The sequence below is a fragment of the Pangasianodon hypophthalmus genome, chromosome 18 (genome assembly GCF_027358585.1).
Source record: "Pangasianodon hypophthalmus isolate fPanHyp1 chromosome 18, fPanHyp1.pri, whole genome shotgun sequence".
Lineage (NCBI taxonomy): Eukaryota > Metazoa > Chordata > Actinopteri > Siluriformes > Pangasiidae > Pangasianodon > Pangasianodon hypophthalmus.
In genome coordinates, this window is record NC_069727.1 from 5,774,081 (window position 1) to 5,788,252 (window position 14,172).

At 37.6% G+C, this 14,172-nt stretch overlaps 1 protein-coding gene across 1 annotated transcript; it reads left to right on the forward strand.

The window, feature by feature from the left end:
- Window positions 1-2,578: 2,578 nt before the first annotated feature.
- samm50l (sorting and assembly machinery component 50 homolog, like) lies at window positions 2,579-11,085 on the forward strand. Its single transcript, XM_026922596.3, has 15 exons — window positions 2,579-2,752; window positions 2,987-3,097; window positions 4,042-4,143; window positions 4,234-4,321; window positions 5,249-5,355; window positions 5,770-5,900; window positions 5,986-6,073; window positions 6,573-6,701; window positions 7,116-7,187; window positions 7,319-7,405; window positions 7,490-7,560; window positions 8,083-8,150; window positions 8,276-8,422; window positions 9,374-9,515; window positions 10,291-11,085. Exons 1-15 carry the CDS (start codon window positions 2,732-2,734, stop codon window positions 10,334-10,336), a joined length of 1,410 nt encoding a protein of 469 aa, XP_026778397.2. The 5' UTR covers window positions 2,579-2,731; the 3' UTR covers window positions 10,337-11,085.
- The last annotated feature ends 3,087 nt before the right edge of the window (window positions 11,086-14,172 follow it).

The window sequence follows — 14,172 nt, forward strand, 5'->3', positions numbered from 1 at the left end:
CGTCCAAGACCGCACACTGCTCCACTAAATAGTGTGTGAAAACAGCATGTCACTTTTAACTATAGTATATCTGCGGTTGTAGTACAGATAGCACGGTTTGGAACGTTCCAGTGAGAAAGAAATGCTCTCAATCACACCCACAATCTGTTAAGCCTATATAAAAGCACTGAAGAGTTAATAAACACTTAATAACTTAATAATAGACTAATTCACGACAGTTCATTATTAATTTAAAGTAATTAATCTATAAGAAATCTACTATTCAGTCATCTTCACACCTTGTCATGTCCAGGTACTTTATAGTGACTTACTGAATAGCAAAAATATCATTTTTATTAAAGACTGAAGGCAAATATATAGTAGAAGGTACAGTCAGGTTTCTGGGCCGTTATTCTGTGTTCCTGAAGGCTGTGCAGGAGCACATGTACTGCCCTGTAGATGTGATTACAGAGATGATATTTCCCTCTGCTGGCCAAACCCATCACCATGCAGACAACAAATCTCAACCATTCACACTAATGGTGTTGGTAAAATCACTCAAGCATCAAACAAACACACATACCTCTTTTAAAAGTAGTTATATACTGTATGTATCTTAGTATGTTGGGTTTTTTGTTTGCTAATAACTTGTAACAGACACAGTACTTCAACAAAAGTGTAGTGTCACAATAAAAAAAATTGCATTCAATCTTTTGATAACTATTATAACTAGTTCTGGCTAATGGTATATTTGTAAGACCTGTTGAATATGCTGAATCGTAGGAATGCAGTTTATAGCTTACATAATATTCAGTAATTAATTGATTGACAAATTAAGTTTTACTTGAATAATAAATACCAGCTCTACCTACATCTAAACTGGGGTGCTGGTGAATATATTCCAAAGATTAATTAGAAATGATATAATAATAGGTAATGTTGAATCACCAGATTTAATCAAAAACTAAATGTAGGCTAAATGTTGGCTGATTTCTTTCTTTCTTTCATGACATTAATGTTCTGTAATGACAAATATGGGGTTATGGACATGGAAACCTGTTTAGTTCAGACATGGCAGCAGTTGATGTTAATGCAAAAAAAAAAAGTTCAAAAGTAATTAGTCCATACATAATATTTATTAGAATTTTCACTTAAATATTAGAAGTTTAAACGAAGTATTTACAGTATGATGAAACAATAGAATCATGAATAAATTACCTCTCTAAATATTTGAATGACTACATATCATCAAAAGTATATTAAATAAAAGGCCCCAAGAACTCAATGTGAAGTTTGTATGAAATTCGAACAAACAAGGATGATGTGGCTGATTTTGATTTTATACAAAGGGCATTGTAAGAAAGGTAACCAGATAATGGCTGTCTATTACTGGCTAAGTTAAAAATCCCAGAAATGCTACTGTGACACTCGTATCAACACCACACTATGCCATTACCAGAAGAATGTTCCAAGCCACGACTCTCCCCCAAGTAATATTTGATCAGCGGTGGTCCTTTGCTGATCCTTTTACATTAAGGGGGCTGACAAATTGGGTTTGTTCCTGTAATTTAAAAAAACACCAGGGAATAATCTAAGTGTACCTAATAAACTGTCTACTGATAGTATAGAAGAGTTTCTACAGCACTGCTGTTTTCTCAAATCTGATTGGTCAGAGGGTGTTGATTAATTTTCTATAACAGCAGCCCTGACTGCAGTTCTGGCTGTAATTCAGATCAGGTATATATTAACACACATATTCTAATACGTTATTGTTTCTATACTAACATTTCATTCACAGAGACTTGTACAGCAGATGAGTGTCATTACTTAATAGGGAAAAACGTGTTGATATGGTGAAGTTTTCTGTCAGGAGACATTTATTAACATTTATGGAAGGAGTCTCCAGTGTCAATGCTTTGTAACAGTCAGTAAGTTTTCCACCACAGGAAAGCCTTCAGGACAGAGGAGCTTGTGCTTTCTCTGTAACATGCCAAGCTGCTTTTTTGTGTTATTACAAGAAGGAGAGAAGAGAAGAGAGATTGTTGTGGGTGAAACTTAAGTGATAACATTTGTTTTGCATTCAATAACATTAAATGTAACTATAAGCAAATCAAATGTCTTGATCTTTAATTAATAAAAAAAATTTAATTGTTGACAAATTGGCAAATCGCCGTAGTAGCCTCCATATAAGTGGAAATTAAACACTCGTGGATGGGCTGTTATTAGAAAATAATGAACTTTGGTGTGTTACCAGTAACTCCTTTTCATTGCACCACCCAGTCGTTGATTATTTTCCTCTCACAGCACACCCCTACATGTTTTGTTCCCCACATAACTCATTAAATGGCGCTATAGAGCTATGTGTGGTATTATGGTAAGTCTAATTTGTCTTATAAGAAGAGAGTTAAGAGTCTAATGTAATGATATTATAATGTAATTATACATTTATGCAAATGACATTTATCTAAAAATTCACTTTCATTTTTACATTTTACTACTTTCACCAGTTCCCATTGGGATCATCGAGATTCACATGGCGCTTCCGGGTGCATCATACGTAGCTCCGCCCATTCTGTCGTGACGCCATGTGCGCTGACCAATCACAGTGCGGACCTGCAGCGAGGCTGCGCGTGTGTCATGGCGTCTCCCTGGAAAGGGGTCGGGTCCGGTGTTAAATAAGAAAATCTCCATCTCAGGATAACAGCGTTTACCCAGCAAATTTAAATAAATATATCACTCTAAGGACGTGAAGATGGGCATGGTGCACGCAAGGGTAATTGTATTTTGAGAAGGCTTAATGGAAAATACGCTTCATTTGTGTGTGACCTCTCCTATCCATGCCTAATGTAATGTACCTCTGCTGTGTTAAACGTGCTTCACTGCCCTCCACTGGATCTCTGCACAGCTGGATTGTCATTCCGTTAATGCATTATGCATGCTGTGTGAATTAGCGATGTGTTTGCTGTGATTATTTAGGTTTGTACGTGTTTGTACTGTTAAACTGTAGAGCATGGACCCTGTCCCCATGCACGGGCGTGACCTGGGCGTTCACCCGGATGACCTGGAAGTGGTGGAGGCACAGCAAGAAACCAAGAAAGAAGTCCTAGAAAATAAAGACGTGAGTTCACTTAATTGTTTGAATAAAATGTATTCATTCCAGGTCTGGCTGCTATAAATGAGCTAACAGGGTTAAGCCCTCTTCTTATGTCTTTCAAAGATAAAAAAAATACATCAATATGTTGAATTGTAGACCTCCATTGTAGATTATTTGCTGGAAACCAATGTCTTATTTGGATTATTTTGGACTTTTGTAGAATCAGTGCAACAGCACCACCATCAGTCCTAAGAAAAATATGCAGAATGGTATGAAGAATTGAGGCTGGGGCTGATTTCTTTCTATCCCAGACTGTACATCCCAAAAGTCTCCATTCATAGGGGAAATTAACACTATTTAGCAAAATGTAACATTATTTACAAAACAACCTCTACGTGATTGGCATTTCTTTTGTAAAAACACAATGAGTCATCTCTCCCACTCATGATGATGTTACACATCTGGTGTTACGCATGTAATTGCATGTCCATCGCAACCTTGCGACAGCTTCCTAATCCAGCCATGAGAATGATTTCAATACATTCTTCGTTTGTCAAAGGCGTTCTTAAAGGCTATCTGAAAAAATATATGTAAACTAAGTATGAAAAATTTTGCAAGACACTTTGCAGTTAATTTCCCCTATGTATGGAGAATTTTAGGATCCCCTATAGATTTATGCAGTGTATCAGTGACAGTGGTGTTACACAGAGTGATACACCACCTAGATTTTGTGTTGTTATAAAAAAAAAAAAAATGACTGTGAGTGATTCTTGGAATGAACAGCAGACCTGCTTCAACTGAGAGGTGCTCCATTTGGGTTATGCTGTATCAGGGGATTAGCAACATACCAGAGTTAAACCATGAAGCTCTGTAAACAGAATAAGAAAAACGCTGTAATCAAAGCATAACTGGTAATATGTTCTGATCTTCGTTTTCACCTGTATGTCTTATGATTCTGATCACTTTAGATTGTTGTGCAACATGTCAGCATCGAAGGCTTGGGAAGAACTAAAGAGGACTACCTGGGCTATGAGATCGCTGATGTCTTCAATGCCAAAAATCTCATCGATGTAAGCGTAGTGATTAGGTCAAGACGAGATGGTTCGCTCGGTTGATGGGACTTCATGAGGTGAATGTTGTTTTATGTGTTTGCTTTGCAGGTGATGAAGAAATCACATGAAGCTCGGATGAAGTTGCTCCGTTTGGGCATATTCAAAGAAGTGGAAGTTCTTATTGACATCTCAGAAGGTACAATATGCACACTATTTTATGTCTGTGCGCGTTTATTATATTTTTGAACGTTGCATGATTGCTTGTATTAACACTGGTGATTATTTAGCGAGGAAACTACGGTTCAACAAAATGTCCCAAGTAAGGAATAACACGACAGACCATCATGCTGTTGTATGAAAATAAAGCACTCTGGGGGAATGGGTTATAATGTTATTAAACTGGAGTGTGTTATTCTGCTTATACCACAGCAATTTGCCAGTGATAACAATGTTTAATTATTAATGTAAGAAACATTGCTTATTTTAGCAGTTTATAGTTAGATTTGATGTTATTGAACTACCAAGAAAGTTAGTTCTTGTTCTCACTGATGTTATAGCTGTGATAAACTGTCAATTCCTCACCAGCCTCTCTGTTTTTCCTCTATTGCTCAATCGGATCTCTCTCTTTCTCTTTCTCTTTCTCTTTCTCTCTCTCTGTCTCTCTCTGTCTGTGTGTCTCTTTCTCAAAAAATGCAGAGCAACGCACCATGACTATTACAAAGCACTTACAACTGAGACACTTTCCATAAATGTTAAATAAATGTCTCCTAACTAAAAATGTTACCACATCAACAATTATAGGTTTTACGTTGTTAAACAACAACACAATTTTTTTACACAATCTGTTTATTATTAGTCTTAGATTACATGGCGCATCCATGGTACAAATCCCTGTGTATGAGCTATTACTATAGAAACGATAAAGTATTGGAACGAGCACATTAATGTTAACCTATTGTTCATGTTACAGTCAGAACTACTTTCCAAGCCCTGCTGTTATAATAAAATAACATACACCTTCTGACCAATCTTATTTAGCATTCAACCATGCTGTGGTATAAATGTATTTTTAATGTACGTCGTGCCTGAATGATGTTCCTAACACTGACACTCTGGTTCTCAGGAGCTGATGCCTTGCCTAATGGTCTGGATGTGACATTTGAGGTGACGGAGATGAAGAGGGTGACAGGGAGTTATAACACTATGGTTGGAAACAATGAGGGTAGCATGGTGAGAGCAACACACAACACAACACCCACAGTCTTTTTAATTTACAAGAACACATGTTATTTAAAACATATTAATACTATTTAAGACTATTTAACACACTATTTGTTTATTGAGTTTATTGATGTCATTGGATTGTGTATTGTATGTACATATTTTTGTCACTTGTAAATTTACTAAGTTGCTTTTAAGGACTGTTGCCAATGGAATTTCACTGTATAAGTTACAACAGCAATAAAGTATCTTAGCTTATCTTGTAATATTAGACCTGATACTGTATAACATTTTATTGCTGCAGTAGCTTCTCAGATAATACTGAATATAATACTGAAAATAGTTCTGGTAGAAAATTGAATGGAGTTTCCCTTCTTGTGTATTTAGTATAAGAACATGGTCTGTATATGTTCCACTTTACAGGTGCTTGGCGTTAAACTACCCAACATGTTTGGTCGTGGAGAGAAGCTAACCTTCCAGTTTTCTTACGGAACTAAGGAGACATCATACGGCTTGTCTTTCTTTAAACCTCAGCCTGGCTATTATGAACGCAAGTACGACCCTAGAAGTTTTGTGAAACTGACTTCACCAGGTGAAAATGTTCCTTTAACCAAATTCCCATTATGTTCATTCATGCAGCCTTGCACTAAACCTTTACAAAGTGACTGGCCAGTTTCCATGGAGTTCACTGAAGGAGACTGACAGGGGAGTTTCCACTGAACTTAATGTAAGCTTCTATCAGTTCAATTTTATTTGTATCATAAATTGATACAAATAAATCTCTAAATATAGCCACTCATTAGAGATCGAATTGTTTCCTGTTTCACAAACCTATGGACCCATAAGTGAGAGAAAGAGTTAAAGATGATGTCCGTTGAATTAATAGTCATGTTACTAACATTTTAACTGTAGTTGATTGTTGATTTTGTGCAGATGGTAATACTGATGAAGGACCTATTGACATGATTCTGTGACAATGTGTTGTAGCAATTGTAGCAAAATATGTGTGTGTCCGTGTGTGAAAGTTGCAGAGTGACCAGGCATGTATTTGGAGATACCGAGATGTGGTGTTTGTCTGAAAAACTTGTTCCGTAGTTTTACTGTACTTGTACTACTGAAAGAAGCATAACGTCCTCACTGCTGGATTGTTATACAAATCAGTAACAGCTAGCACATTGATTCTCAATCTGAAACTTTGACTCATTCTTTACCCTTCTCTCCCTCAGTTCCCTCTGTGGATGACGGATCACACACTGAAGTGGGAGGGTGTGTGGCGGGAGCTGAGCTGTCTCGCACGCAGCGCGTCATTTGCCGTGCGAGAAGAAAGCGGCCACACTCTCAAATCTGCTCTCTCGGTGGGTTATCTCAAGCTTAAACCAGGAAAATCATGTAAAATGCTTATTTCTCTTAACAGCTGAAAAGACTTCGGACTACTATGTGTTATCTTAACAAGAAAATGTTTACATCTTAGTGCCATAGTAGTCAAGTGCAGAGGTTTGTGTATATGGGTTCTGGGTGGTAGAAAGGAAACTACAAATCTATACTTACACACAAAAAGAAATATATAATGTTAGAAATGAAATAAGAGTATATCCAACAGCACGACATCAATGACAGTTTTAAACTTTGTCATTTTAACCTGAAGGTATGAAAATGTTTGTACCAGAGTATATTGTAGTAATATTCTTTGAACATGCATGGAACAGTAATAACTACCTCGTAAGTTTGAAATTTATAGAAATGTCTTTTGTCCGCTAATGTCACTGTAGCACACGATGACGATAGACACCAGGAACTCTGCCATCCTTCCAAGAAAAGGTGCCTTAATGCGGCTCAACCAGGTGTGTTCAGGCAGTAAAATATTTTCACATTTATCATTGTGATTTTTGCATTTCTGTCTGCTTTGCACCCCATTTGGTTGCTGATGAGAATTTCAGTTAATGAACTGAGTACATTGGATATGTTGTTACAGGAACTAGCAGGCTACACTGGAGGAGATACAAGCTTCCTGAAGGAAGACTTTGAGCTGCAGTTAAACAAACCATTCCTCTGGGGTTCTGTAAGTCCATCTTGTGAGAAATACCATTGGACAGAACATCATTTTTAGTTGTAAATAGACTAAAAATGTTTGTGTGTTGTTCAGGTGCTCTCGGCTTCTCTATGGGGAGGAATGATCTTTCCTATTGGGGGTCAGCCCGTCTCCATTGCAGACAGGTGTGTGTAATTTTCCATTTCATGCACCACAGTCTGTCGGAAAAATTACTAGTATTGTACAACTAAATATGTTTATAACTGATTTACTAGGCAGTTTATAAAAAAAATTCCATCAGTCAGTAACTTAAAACTACGTCAGTTCAGCTAAACAATACCCTTTAACTGCCACATTAAACTGCAATAGTGTATTGGCAAATCAGATGAAATTACACTGAATATTATGTCATACATGCAAATAGAGGCTAAAGATGTGTATATTTTCACCTCCTTACATTTTATGTTACAGCAATCCTGTAGTGTAATTAACATTTTGAATCCACTGTCTACTCCATCACTCTATCAAATCCAAACACACCTGATTTCACACAGTCAGGGACTGTAAGACGTTGTCTGTCTGTCTTATCTCAAGTATTCTTGCAGACTCCCAACATTTAACATTTTGCATAAACAAAGCATTGGAATTAGTTTTGGAATACGTGATTCATGGAGGTGTGTTGCTGTGTGCTTTATTTCTGATGTCAGGTTCTACCTGGGTGGTCCGACCAGCGTGAGAGGATTTGGCATGTACTGCATCGGCCCACAGAGTGAAGGTCACTTCCTCTTCACAGACACTTTACATTTAAAAAAGATTTTAAAATCCTGAAAAAAAAGATCTCTTTTCAAATTAAGAATTTGACAGTTTCTTAAAAATTATGTATCTGCTTCTCCTGTTCAGGTGACTACCTGGGTGGAGATGCGTATTGGGCTGGTGGGCTCCACCTGTACACACCACTTCCGTTCCGCGCTACCCGGGGTGGCTTCGCTGATCTCTTCAGAACACATTTCTTCCTTAATGCGGGAAATCTGTGCAACCTCAACTACGGTCAGTATGTCAGAGTTGCCTGACAATCGCAAGAGTCACGTGAAACAATATATATTCATCCACCTGATGTGCTTGAAGCTATATTAACATTCCTCACAATTATTGCAGTCTTAAGTTTTATTTTAGATTTTATTTGAACTCATGCATAGAGTATGTGTTTATGTGTGTATTAAGACAAATGAAGGGCAGTTATTAAATTTGTAAAAATTAAAACTCAGAATTTCAACATAGTCAGAGTTTCTCAAAATTATTAATTTCATACCCTGCAGTAAAGTTGGTTTTATATTTAATACCTGCCATTCATTCACTCTTCCTATGCTGGCAGAATTTAACAAAAGCCTTTAAAAGCTTTTCTTTATATTTACCTTGTTTTTTTCTTTGAGATTTAAACTCTCCACAGCTTTCAAGAACACATAGTACAAGCAAAGACCATATTTACTTGTTGTTCTCTTCACTTCCTTTGCATGTTATGTCATTTACACAATTCATTTTATAAATCGCTTCCAATATGCCCTCTAACCATGTGCACACGTTATCAGACTGCAGTTGCCACTGTTTATTTGTGAAGGCATGCGTGAGGATTCTTGTCTGTTCTGGCACCTAGGTGGTGGAATGAACTTCCCTTAAGATGTCCGAACAGCTAAGTCACTGGCAGTCTTTAAATAAAAAATAATGTGTTGCCTGTGTGCTTTTCTTACTATATTACCTCCCCAACAGATTTTTAGACTGATGGTATTCTTAGTCCGTGACTTAGTGAACTAGTATCAGGATGTATTTATTGACAGGGACTTTGGCGCACTTCTGTTCCTCTGGATAAGGGCATCTGCCAAATGCCATAAATGTGATCTTGTAAAGTAGGGCTTAAACAACAGCCTGGTAATTTTGGCTAAATATTGCTGAGCACTGATAAAATAAATTCTGGTATGTGTTTCCTGGTTTTCCATTGTTCAGGGGAGGGTCCACACGCACACTTACAGAAGTTAGCGGAATGTATTCGCTGGTCCTACGGTGCAGGCATCATCCTCCGGTTGGGAAACATCGCAAGACTAGAACTCAATTACTGCATTCCCATGGGTGTTCAGAGCGGAGACAGGTACCAGCATGCACATACAGTACATTCCAGTCCATAAGCATATGCACAGTTCATTGGCCCTTATTCAGTTTAATTCAGTTCAATTTTATTTGTACAGCAAACAATTTAACAATAGACATTTTCATAAAGCAGTTTTACAGAGCTCTAACAAACAAGCATGAGTCAACAGTGCTGAGGAAAAACTCCCTGAAACAGCATGAGGAACACCTTGACTCAAAAGGGAACCCATCCTCTTCTGGGTGACACGAGATAGTAGGATTATACTTACACTCCCAAGAAACAAACTACAAGCGCTACAAGCACTTAGTGTGAATATAGGCTAAGAGCCTTGGGATGAGTACAAGCCTTTATGATTATAGCAGCAGTTCTTAGGTACAAATCAGCAGTATCACAGTGAGATTAAGCACTGAACTAAGGGAGAGACGTGGGCAGAAACTGTTTTGGGAAGTGTAAATCTTTAGGGTGTCCGTGTGGGACATTCATTAAAGTCGCATAGAAATGGCATACAGATTTGTGTCTGATTCATGAGACGTTATGGAAATGCTGTAATACAGGATAAGTCATAATAATAAGCAGAAGAGAAAACAGCCTATCCACTCTGAAGCAATTGCCTTAATATCATTTCAGGTTACTTGAGTGCCTCCATTATTTTGGCACTTTTATCACTTTGCACTTTATAAATTATTTTTCCCTTTAATGAATTTTCCTTCATGTTTTTGGTTTGTGTGCTTTTTTTCATCTGTGAGTTTTAATTTCATTCTGTTTCCCTGTAAAGGATATGCGACGGCGTACAGTTTGGAGCTGGAATCCGTTTCCTGTGATGTCATCGGCTGCTGGACTTGTCCTGAAGCCAAGAATTGTGGGATTAGTAGCTGAGATGTGTGTAGTAATGTCAGAATGAGATCCCTCCTGCATGCAGAATGTGAGGGGCTACATCCTACCAAGGACAAAACGTGACTGAGCTTGTTTAACGTCTTGACAATTGTTGGATTTGTTGCGAACTAGGACCTCTTATTCATGTGTAATAACAGGTGCTATATCCGGGCTGTGTGAGGGCGCTGTTGAGTGCTTCAACTATTTATGTTTGTGTAAAAGCACCCAGTGAAGTGAAGCATGAGGTGGAAAGAAATTTCAGTGTGTTATTCTTTTGTTATCTACCAGTGTTGGGAGATAACTGTAAATGCCATAACTTGTGTTGAAATCCATGCATCATATCAGGAGCTGACTGATCAGAGGAAACATGCTTTAAAAATAAACCTAATGTAATTATAATGCAGTCAATTGTATGTACTAGTTCAAGCACTTTTTCGTTCTTTCAGTGAAGTGGTCCATTGTCTGATTCTGGTTGTTGACTCCCCCCTATGCCAGACCACATGAACGAATCGATTCCATGGCTTCGGTGAATTGGTTTTTTATTGATTCCTTTTCATTCTGTAGCCTTCATGGGTTTGAAGCTCCATTAAAGATCCACCAGCAGTGCTCTTATTGTAAGTCCTCTTTTTAATGTCTGTTAAGATGTTGTACACCAAGTAAGAATAAATAATATTTGCCCCTGTTTTGCCCTTTTAAACTGTGTAAGCCTTTATTTATTTATTTATTTATTTATTTTTAAAAAGCTTAGGATTTGATTTGATATATCCGCAATTAAACTACCATCACTAGATTATGTGGATTATGCTCAATTTACATCAAACTACTTTATATTCCAAATGCTTGTTTTTAATAGCAAAACATGTACAAATAGTTGACAATGAGAACTTTACTGAAATATTGAAACTTAATCAGGTGTTCTGCATCTACATGCTTCACTATGTAGGTAGATTATTTTATGTAAGGATTAAAAAAAATGACCGGGTGTGTACTATTGTAGGAAAATAATCAACGCTGCATGGTGTGATGAGGCCCGGCACAAATTGGAGTTACTGTTTCCACCAAGAAGTTGAATATCAGCATGTCCCAAAGTGCTGTAGTAGTTTGCCAGTAATTACATTTTATTATTACTTAAAGAATCACAATACTTTTTATCCATGTACAGTTACATTTAATGTTGTGGAACGCCCACAAAACAAGTTAATTCCTGTTATCACTTATAGCAGCTATGAAAAGTCATTCACTCACCAGCCTCTTTATTCTTTTTTTTTTTCTTGTCATGTTACCAAGAAACTACAAATCACAAAGTCCTCTGTGCAATAGTTGTCAGAAAACTTGAAGTTACAGCTTTCACTCTGACTGTTTCAAAGCACTCACACTGGAGACTCCTTCCAAAATGCTAAATAAACAACTCCTCACAGAACAGTTCACTGTATCAACAATTAGGCACTTTTTAAACTGTTTATGTGGAGTGTCCTCCATACAAATCCCGATAAGTTTTGCTATAGAAATTATAATTTATTAAAACAAGCACCTTAATATATAACCTTGCAGACTGAACTACTGTCAGAACTGCTGTTATAGAAAACCTTCTGACCAATCAATCAAGAATCAAGAATCCAGTAGTGTTGCATTATAAAACTGAAGTATTTAGCATTTGGAGTTTAAGGATTTGAAGACCTCTCTGGTAGAAATATTATTGCAAGTAACTTACACATTAATCAGATAGTTGCATGTGGCAAGTCTACTGTATAAACATTTGAGTAGTATTTCAGCAGTACCTGAGGTCAGTCTATAATGATATAAGACAAACACATCAAATACATCCTGAGAACTCTGATTTGAAGTGATATTTTGGTTTTCCAGAGCAATGTGCAGAATCAAGATAATCAAGATGAGTAATTTTTTCACTGCTGACTGGTACTTATTTCATTTTTAGCCCAAAAAAGTTATGTATTTTTATTTATGCATGTTCTGATTACACTATGTAACAAATATTTATTTATTTATTTATTTGTTCCTCTGTAGTAAGTGTTATTTCCTAATTGCTTATACCGCAAAAGTATAGAAAATGGCTATTAATCCCCTCAAACTTTGCTTTTGCTTTTTGCATTAAGAAAATGGGCAAATGTGTCTTTTCTTTCAAATAAAGTCAGAAAAAAAAATAGTAAATTTCAAAATATGTTGTTTCTTTCTGACCTCAAAGAGGATTACAAGAGCGTCAAGACATTTCTGTCCGCCTTGAAGTATGATGAGTAAGGCTCAGAGGTCATCGGAGACTTCAAAATGGTGGCATTCCTGATGGGTCTCCAAGGATGCTTTGCCAAGTTTCCCTGCTATCTTTGTCTTTGGGACAGCAGGGACACCAAGGCGCACTACCAAAGGCGAGACTGGCCACAGCGGATCAAGATTGTTGTGGGGAGGAACGTCATGTGGGAGCCATTGGTGGACCCCCGGAAGGTGCTAATGCCATCACTGCACATCAAATTGGGCCTTATGAAACAATTTGTCACAGCTCTAGATAAGGAGTCGGCAGCCTTCAAGTACCTTCAAGACTTCTTTTCTAAGGTGTCTGAGGCAAAATTCAAAGCCAGTGTCTTCATTGGATCACAGATAAAGAAGATTCTGGCGTGCAAGGAATTCCCCAGGTAGCTCACTAGGAAGGACACAGCAGCTTGAAACAGCTTTGTCGCAGTGGTTCATGGCTTCCTGGGCAATCACAAAGCCAAAAACTATGTGGAGCTGGTTGAGACTCTGGTGAAGAACTACGGCACAATGGGCTGCAGGATCTCTCTTACCTCTTACCCTCCATATCCCTGATGCTCATCTTGATAAATTCAAGGAGAACATGGGAATGTACTCAGAGGGTCAAGGTGAGTGCTTCCACCAGGATATACTGGACTTTGAACGCTGCTACCAAGGACAATATAACGAGATCATGATGGAAGACTACATTTTGGGGCTGTTTCGTGAAAACAATTACAATATAATCATAAATCTAGACAAACTACTCACTGCTAAATCCTTTGTGATCATTATTTAGTGTAAATACATGTTCATTTGATTCATATGTTGTTTTTTCTGACTTTATGTGAACAAAAAGACTCAAATTCACCTGTTTTCTCAATGACAATATGTAAATTTCAAAATACCAATGTCCTGGTCACAAATGCAAAGTTTGAGGGGATTAATAGCCATATTCTATACTTTTGGATGCATAAGCAACCCAAAGATGGCTTAATTATGAGATTATATTATATCTAATTATATTATAAGCAGTAATGAAGCAGTAATTAAGCAGGAATGGCTTCAGTAGTTATAGCAGCAGTAATAACAACTCAGCCATTACATACTATATTGTAATAAAGAGGCTCTGGAAAAACTCACCCTACTGAAACTCCTGCACAGACTACAGTCTGGGGCGTGATGATATTATTATGATAAGTAATGGATTGGTTCACGGTGGATCCAGAGCCTATCCTGGAAACACTGGTCACAAGGCAGGAGAATAGACCCCAGATGGGATGCCAGTCCATCGCAGGGAACCATTCACACACACACACCTTGGGGTGTAGCCAGTCCATGTATTGTTTTTTGACAGTGGGAGGAAATTGGAGAACACAGGAAGAACATGCAGATCTCTGCACAGAAAGACCCGAGCTCAGGATCAAACACAGAGCACAGAGCTGTGCTGCAGCAACGCTACCCACTGCGCCACCATGAAACCTGTTTTACATCTTCTTTCTTTATTAGTTTGAAACTATATCATGATGCACAACATTTTTTT